Raw genomic sequence first — 9,067 nt, 5'->3', positions numbered from 1 at the left:
TTTGAACCGAACTCTTGGACCATATCATTTTTGTCAGTTTTTTGATAAAAAGTTACTTTAATTATGAATTGAAATAACTTTTTATTGGTGAAAATATATATTATGCATAAAAAAAACTTTTGGTAACCTATTAAATTTTTTTCAATGTATTTTCTAATTAATAATAAAAAAAATGCAATATGCATATATATTTACATAAAATATATACTATATATTATATTAATTTATAAAAATAATAATATAAAATAAATATTAATTTTTATATATCGATAATACATATTCTTTTACTTAATATAAAAAAAATAAATTAAATTGAGAAATTAAAGATAAAACAAACACACCCAATAAATTAATTTGAATTAATTAAAATTTAATTGTTATTTTTTATTATTATTATTATTTTGCCATTGTTTTAGAAAATGGTATGTTTGTGTGGAATAATTTTTTTTTTTTTTCATAATTTGGTGGGATGAGACTTGGAGAGCATGTTTTAATGTTTGATGTTTTATGCATATATGAGTGTTTTTTTTAGTATTTAATTTGAATTATATTTTTACGTGAAATATAGAGAATAATATCGATGATATACAAAAATAATATTTTGTGTTAAATGTTATTATTTTTAGAAAGAATATATAATAATATATATTAAGAATTACGTAAAAAGAAAATTGTTCGGCAAATAATGAAATATATTTGGTTTTTAAAAAATGATTTTTTATATTTAAAAAGTAGTGTGAATGCAACATTTTATAAATAATATATCAGTATGTTCAATAAGTATTTCTCAATAAAATAATTTTTTATAAATATTATTAAAAAATATTAATATACATATATATTAGAGTTCAAGCGTGGACCTCATTTTTAGTAAAATTTTGTAATTTTGCAATCTCAAAATTTTGAGAATTTTTTTTTTTTTAAATTGCAGTTTTTTAATTTTTATTTTTAAATTTAGAGTTTATTATTATTTTTAATTATCAAAATAAATTATAAATGATGTGAATTACTGTTTTAAAATAGTGAAATGGTGGCTTCAACGTTAGTAGATGAAAACTGATTTATATATATATAGATATCCGTTGAGCACTATTCATCTGTTGCTGCCAGAAGAAAGAAGAGAAGATATGTGAGGGAATGGTAATGCTGGAGAATAAAATATTGAAATTTATTATAATTGATGCTGTTATTTTTTGATAATTTTTTTTATTGATAATATTTTTTTATTAATAATATTGAGTTGTTTTGCTATCGATAAAAAAAAATATATATATTTTTATAATTTTTAATTTTTTTTTGGTTTTTCCTAAATTATTTTTCCTGCGCAACCATAAAATTGGAATATCAAATATTTTTTTGTGACAATTTTTTTTTTATTGATAATATTTTTTTTATTGATAATATTGAGTTGTTTTGTTATTCTTCTTCATTGATAATATATATATATATTTTTATAATTTTTAGATTTTTTTGGTTTTTCCTAAATTATTTATTTTGTTGTATTTTTTCTGCTCAACTATAAAATTGGAATCCCAAATATTTTTGTGATAAATTTTTTTTATTGATAATATTGAGTTGTTTTGCTATTTTTCTTTATTGATAATATTTATATATATATTTATAAATTTTAGATTTTTTTGGTTTTTTCTAAATTTGGTTGTTTTTTTCTGTGCAGCCATAAAGTTGAAATTCCAAATAGATAAAAAAAATTTTATCGATAATATTTTTATATATATATATTTTTATAATTTTTAGATTTTTTTGGTTTTTTCTAAATTTTGTTGTGTTTTTTCTGCGCAGCATAAAGTTGGAATTCCAAATACTTTTTTGATAATTTTTTTTTTATTGATAATATTATATATATTTATAATTTTTAGATTTTTTTGATTTTTTCTAAACTGTTTATTTTGTTGTGTTTTTTTTTTTTTTGTGCAGCCATAAAATTGGGATCCCAAAACACTAACTTATTAAAATATTTTAAAATAAATATAAAATTAATAATAAAAATTCTATAATAATTTATTTTGAAATAAATGATATGAAGTAGTAATTTTTTTTATTAATTGCACCGTGGGTCTTCCCGCTAATATATATGTATTATCAACTCATAAAAATACAATAATTCAAAAAGAAATATTATTTTATAAAAATAAAAAAAATAAAAAATACATGAATCAAACGTCAAAACAATTAAGTTCAATCATGAAATATTAAATAGAGTTGAAATTATAAGTTATAAATATCGATGATGCAGTTAAACTAATCCACGTTTTTAAATTTAAATTCAAAAATTATGATCAACTGATCAATTAATGTATGCAATCAAATCAGATCCATTTTAATGAATTCCAAAATGAATTAAAAAAATCTCAAAATGCAATTATTTTAGCAATAAATGGTACTCCCTCCGTCCCATATAATTTGTCCCTATTTTCTACTTTCGTCCGTCCTACATAATTTGTCGTTTCTTTTTTTGGAAAATTAATTATACACTTTAATCATATTTTAAAATTTAAATTTTTTTAATCTTAATTAAACTATTTAGTTATCTTAATTTTAATATATAATTATTTTTATTAATATATTTCTTAATTACTTACTAATTATACTTTACCTAAATTCCCGTGTCTACAGTAATACACTCATATTACATGGAACGGAGTGAGAATTACATAGCCTCCAACTTTTTCCTATATATTATTACTGGTAATTTCATAATTTTTTTTAAAAAAAATTAATTAATTATGTAATAAGTATTTAATGTCCTTCATATTTAACTCATTTAGGTTTAAGGACTAAAAAAATAAATATTTTATTAAAAAACAAAAAATTAGTTATAAGCATTTTTAAAATTTTAGTTAGTATTAAAAAATAAAAAGAAAATGTAATAAAATTAATTAAATTTATTATAAATAAATATTGAATCAAAAATAATAATTAAAGGTGGTTAAATTTTTTCAAATATAGTAACAGAGTAAATTTGATAGAGGAGTGAAAGAAAAAAAAAATAAAAATAAATTTATAAGATAAAATTTAATAGAGTTTCTTTCTATTTATCTACTATTTTTTTAAAAAAAATATATTAAATTTAGTATTTAATTTTATTCAAAATTAGAGCTTACATAACTATTTTACCAAAAGTTTGCCTGTTTTATATCATTGCTATTTTAAATTTTAGAAAATGAATAAATAAATTCCTTAAAGTGCTCTTAGCTTTAGAAATTTGAAATGTTTTGTGTTTGAATGAGATAGCATTTGGTTAGATAATAAGATCATGATTTGAAAAAGGATATATAGATATAATAAGATCATAAATTCTGTCATATTTTAAAATAAATTTCAATATAAATATAAATATATAATATAAAAGAAATAGAGTTTTTTTTTTTTTAATAGATAAAGAGGAATAAAAGTAAATATTGAAATGCAATAAGATTGAGATTTAAAATTAATAGGGATAGCCTAATATTAAAAAATTCCTACGAGATTTTAAAATTCCAAGTACTTTAAATTTCATTATCTATTTTCAATTAAACGTAAATTTATTGAAATTTTAAAATTCAAATTCTATTAAATCGGACCAAGCTCATGAACGAAACTGCCTCTGTAGGTACTTTGATATTTGTCTTTACATGCACTTTCCAAAAATTTTGGTAAGTGCATACACTTTCTGCTAACTAAACAAGGCAATCTCATAAATAAATTGGATTCAAAATATACAAACAAACACAGCGGCCACAGTGTTTGTTTGAAAAATGCAATGAAGTTGATTCCAATAAATAGAAATGATTTATTTCTTGAGTTGCATTTGTCTTACTCAAACAAATAAGATAAATGAGACAAGATAAATGAAAAATGACTTATTTATCTTATTTGTTCGAGTAAGAGAAATGGAACTAAAGAAATAAATTATTTATATTTCTCTATTTTTATTTCTCTACTATATGCAGAGAAATAGAGAGAAATGATGTTGCACTATATTTTTTTAATTTTTTTTTACTATTTAATTTTTATAATTTTTTTTAAAAATTATATTATTTCAATTTTACAAAAATCAAATCAATTTATTGTTAAATTATTTAATTTTTACGATCTTTTAAGAAATTGTACTAAAATATAATCTTAAAACACATCGTATATAATTTATAATTTTTTTTTAAAAAAAAAAGTCACCAAAAATATTTTTCATTAATTTTTATTCGTTAAAACTTTTTTTCTTTTTTATCCGGTTAATCATTTATTCTTTTTTTTATCCATTAATATAGCTATATTATTTTTTTATATTTTTCAACTGAATTCTCTGTTGTACTAAACAAAAGAATTAATTCTCATTCTCTATTCAATTCCATTTATTTGCAATTTCATTCTCCGTACTAAACGTCCCCTTAATGTTGCATCATGGGTGTGTTTGTTTGGGATTTGGATTTTGAGTTGGAATTTGAATAATAAAAATTTTAAATTTGAATTGTTGTATGATGAGATATAAACAGACATTGACGTGATGTTTTGAATGTAAAATTCATTTTTTATATAATATAAAAAATAAAAAATAAGTATTTGATTTGATTTTTTTTTTTTTTTTTAAAAAAAGATAAATAATGTATTTAAAATTCAATCCCCAAACAAGCACGGCGTTTTTCTGAACAAATAAGTAAACATAAAAGAATCAACTTGGAACATGTGTTAACTTTGTATTTTTAGACAAATGCGTTTTTATGTTAATATGAAAATTTATCAATAATATAAAAAAATAATATTTTGTGTTTAGTTATAAATTTTTTATAAATAGGTAAATATATATATTTCCATGGGATCTTTTGTCCAAAAAATAAACCCTATACACTATGTGTAGAGAGAGAGGGATAAATAAATATGTATTCCCTCGTTCCACTATACATATTTCTATTCAGTAACCGTTTTATTAAATATTTTTTTTTTTTCATAAATATTTCTACTTTACATCACATGGTTATTTTTATACCAAAAATATCGTTACATTATTTTTACTTACTATAGTTTTTGTTTGGACTGTTTGGACGGAGGAAGTATATCATATATATATATATATATATATGAGTGTTAATATATATATTTTTATAATATTATAGAAAATTATGCACAAAAAATATAAAACAAACAGTCATGTAAAATCTATCCAAATAACAAGATAAGAAAATAAATTTATCCAAAAATATTAAATAAAAACTTAGAATTATTTTTGGGCCAAGACTATTTATTTGGGCCCGGCCTGATGCGAAACACGTGAATATATTCTCCCAAACACGCAGTGAAGCGCGAAAACCCTACACCCATTTGACGTTGCCGTTGCCGTTGGCTTCCAACGTCAGGGAGGACTAGCTCCATATCCGAAAGTTGCTTCGATCCATGGCTGTAAGTTCGTTCTTTTGTTCCATTTCGGTTATGCGCTCGTTCTTTAGTTAATCTAAGCCTGGTTTGATATACTAAGGCACAATGATGAAACGCCGTTGATTGAAATGCCCAATATTAGCACATTGATTGGGGGTTGAATCGAATGTTTTTTTCGTTGTTTAGGTTTTTCAGTTTAATTTCTGCTTTCAGCGTTATGATTGAGAATAAAATTGGCATGTGGGATTGGTTGGCCTATCTTGGGGGTTTCGATTCACGCTTAAGCTTTGGAAGACATATGTGCTTTGGAAAGTAACAATTAAGTGTAAATTGCATTAGTATTTACTGTTGATATATGGTTGGGATCAATTCTGTGTGAATGTGAACTTTTGATACTTCTGCCTATTTCAGCAATTAGAGAAATCATTGTCCTCTTTAATTTATGTCAGTTGTGTATGATTTCTCTATTAGAATTAGAACTGTGAGTAAAGTATGGAATTTTAGGGTTTTCTGTTGGAATGTGGATACTCTTGTGCTGCACCTTATTTGGACTAATCGTATTCTCAGCGGGGATGTGACTATTTCCCATCGGATATAATTCCATTCTTTTTTGTGAATACTCGTCGTCGACTTAGTCATTGCTTATGAGTTGGTGTTGATATGTTTTCACTATTAGATAGACATTCTAATGCAAAGCCACAAAATTTTATCAGTTCACTTCATTTGCTATGTGCTCTAACTTGTAGCAATTTCAGGGCTCAAATCTTGGGGAATGTAATTGAATTAGTTTTTTAATGCTTTTTGAAAATTCAGAAGACTGGAGAAATTTACTGTTTGCCCTTACTGCATTTAATTGTCTGTTTGGGTGCAATTCTTGTAAATTACAGATATGAAAATTTGTAATTTTGCTGTAAAGTTTTATTAGTATTTCTGTATTTTCTGAATGAGGTTATAGAACAAGGGTTAATGAATATTTATTGGTGTGTGTATCATATTTAAATCAGTTTACGCATGGGATATAATACACATTTGAATTTGAATTTATAACGAAATAATAAGTCAGAATTGAGGTATGATGTTTTTGTTTGGGGAAAGAAGTATATTTCAAAGACTGGTTTGGGATAAAGTTGCACTGGTGAAGGGCAAACAGGAAGGGATTAAGACCTAAAAGTTAACCAATCAATTTTTGAAGGAAAGTTTAAAAAAATTAATATAGATAATGGTTTTCGAATCTTGTTATCCTTAGTGAGGTAGTCCCCTTTTCACATGTAAAGCAGGACTCATAAATCATATCTTATATATTCTTCTTCTACCTTAGATTAAGTTTTTATTTTTGAACAACTGAGTGCTAACATGCTGTATCCCAATGGTTGGATATGTCACACAAATTACAAATTATTCCCCATTTTGGCATTTGCAATCAATCTTTTGTAAAAGCTATTGTGTGTTGTACTGCAGACTGTTCCTGTTAACCCAAAGCCTTTCTTGAACAATTTGACTGGGAAGCCTGTGATGGTTAAACTCAAATGGGGGATGGAATACAAAGGTATTGGTCTCTTGTGTCTCTATCTCAGATTCCAAATCTGTTAAGTATATTTGTTTAGTTTTCCTGTTCCTTATATTTAATAATGACTTTGTGTTTGCCCTTATTTCTTTGTTTCCAGGCTTTCTTGTGTCTGTGGACTCGTACATGAATTTACAGGTACTTGGTACAAAAAGTCTATCTCTGTGCACCTTGTATTATTATTATTGAATTGTAGAGTAGAACTTGCAAGATCGTTTGTAGTTTATAAGGACGTTGCTGATATTCCTAACATTTCATTTAAACCTGGAAAAAACTCGCATTTATGAGCCTTCGTAGTGATCATAGTGAATGTCTTTCACTCTTTATTGTATGCTAAACATATTACTAATTTTGACTGTATGCATAATTTTATGTGTGTAGTTAGTTTTAGAACCTGCCATAATTCCACATGAAAATTTCATTCTCTAGTTTGAAGTTAATAGTTTGTACAATCGTCGGTTATACATGTGTATGTATATGCACTTCTGTGAGATATGTTGGGTTCAAACCCTTTGATAGCTTTGAATCTAATATTATGTATGATGAGGTGTTTTTAAGCTGTTTAATAAATGGGTAAATTGCAAATTCCTTGTGAAATATTGAGTGTTTAAGAATACCAGGAGATCTAACCAAATAACTCTGTAAAATAATAATAACAATAATAATGATATATAATAATAATAAATGAATACATTGATATAATAAAGGTTACCAAATAACTTCCTACAGGGCATTAATATATTCTGTTTAACAAATACGGTGGATTGCTTTCTAATGGCTTTATTTTACAAGGAATTGTGAATGTAAATTTACCTCAATATACTGGTCTTATAAGTCTAGCCCTGTGAGCATGTAAAATGTTGTTACTGAAACGAAGATAGAATGTTGTTACTTTAATAATTAATTTATGGCATAATATGAAATTTGTAAAATCTTGCAGCTTGCAAATGCTGAAGAATATGTTGACGGGCAGTCCACTGGAAGTCTTGGAGAGATCTTGATCAGGTACTTTGACGGTCTGCTTTCGTCTTTCTTAATATCTACGTTCCTCATCCTTTATCGTTCTTGATATCCCTAAGCAATTATGAAATGCACACCGAGTTATAGGCCCATCTCTATATTTTCCATGCTTGCTATGCAAATTAGAAGTTCCCTTTATGTGTATTTGGAATAATTTGTGTTTATTGATATCAATGGCAATGAGTAATCACTTTTTAAATTTTTTTTGATTTGTTTTGATATAAAAAGTGTTAATAGTCAGACCAGTTTCAAAGGAGTTTTATTTCTTGAACTATAAATAAAAATGATATTGTTAATTTGATATGAGAATCGGTCATATTAGGGCGTGTTTGTTTAGTTTGAAGTATTTTCTATGTTAGGTATGAGATTGTTGACTTTTTTAGAGTGAACAGAATATATATATATGTTATGTGTATTATTTGGATGTATGTATATCTTGTATTCTTTTGTAATATTATTCGGATAGTGTGTCGAAAAAATTTGATTGGAAGAACACACCCTAAGGATTTTAGATGAGAAAAAAGGGGCCTAAGTTTACTTAGGGTTGATTGTGGCACAAGGTTGATAGAAGGAGCTTCTGTTTTATTTTATTTTAATTTATTTTTGGGTCTTTTATTTATTTAATGTGTCTTGAGTCAATAATGTAAAATGGGCCTATATCCATCTCCCATAAAATGGTTTCATTGATTTGTTTGGTCGTATCCAACAATTAGCTATTTGGGGTACAATTTGTGTAAAAGAGGGGGTGAGGATACAAGTTATACTGGCTGCATCAAAAACCAAAGCCATTTTTGGTTGCGTATCTTGTCATTTTTGGGTTTTGGTTGTATCTTGGCTGCAGATGTAACAATGTCCTCTATCTACGAGGCGTGCAAGAGGATGAAGAAATCGAAGAAGCTGATCGCGATTAGGTGGCAAGAATTTTCCAACCTGTAGAACAATTTTCATGTAAGCTTGATTTATGTAATATATATTATAATGATTGGTCTTTATCTCTAACGATATTTGCTGTTGTGTTAGGAACTTCTTGGGCTTTTCATTATGATACCATTCATCAGGGGGTTTAAGGAAAAATGCGTGTACAAGCTTGTTGATATGTTTTAATGATTCTCTAAT

General features: G+C 25.2%; 1 protein-coding gene across 1 annotated transcript; it reads left to right on the top strand.

Moving 5' to 3' along the window:
• Positions 1-5,252: 5,252 nt before the first annotated feature.
• On the top strand, positions 5,253-9,010 carry LOC127263340 (probable small nuclear ribonucleoprotein F). The gene is made up of 6 exons (XM_051292321.1): positions 5,253-5,391; positions 6,826-6,913; positions 7,032-7,069; positions 7,872-7,936; positions 8,793-8,899; positions 8,972-9,010. The coding sequence occupies exons 1-5, from the start codon at positions 5,386-5,388 to the stop codon at positions 8,860-8,862; spliced, it is 267 nt and encodes an 88-aa protein (XP_051148278.1). The 5' UTR covers positions 5,253-5,385; the 3' UTR covers positions 8,863-8,899; positions 8,972-9,010.
• Positions 9,011-9,067: the final 57 nt, after the last annotated feature.

Source organism: Andrographis paniculata, unplaced genomic scaffold (genome assembly GCF_009805555.1).
Source record: "Andrographis paniculata isolate CXL003 unplaced genomic scaffold, ASM980555v1 Contig69END, whole genome shotgun sequence".
Taxonomy (NCBI): domain Eukaryota; kingdom Viridiplantae; phylum Streptophyta; class Magnoliopsida; order Lamiales; family Acanthaceae; genus Andrographis; species Andrographis paniculata.
Note: the sequence above shows the minus strand (reverse complement) of the source record. Positions and strands in the feature narration are given on the sequence as shown.

Excerpts from the sequence above, each read along its gene's own strand:
- LOC127263340 (XM_051292321.1), top strand. Across the intron at positions 6,914-7,031 it reads ATGGGGGATGGAATACAAAG|GCTTTCTTGTGTCTGTGGAC; the intron begins GTATTGGTCTCT and ends CTTTGTTTCCAG. Across the intron at positions 7,937-8,792 it reads CTTGGAGAGATCTTGATCAG|ATGTAACAATGTCCTCTATC; the intron begins GTACTTTGACGG and ends TCTTGGCTGCAG.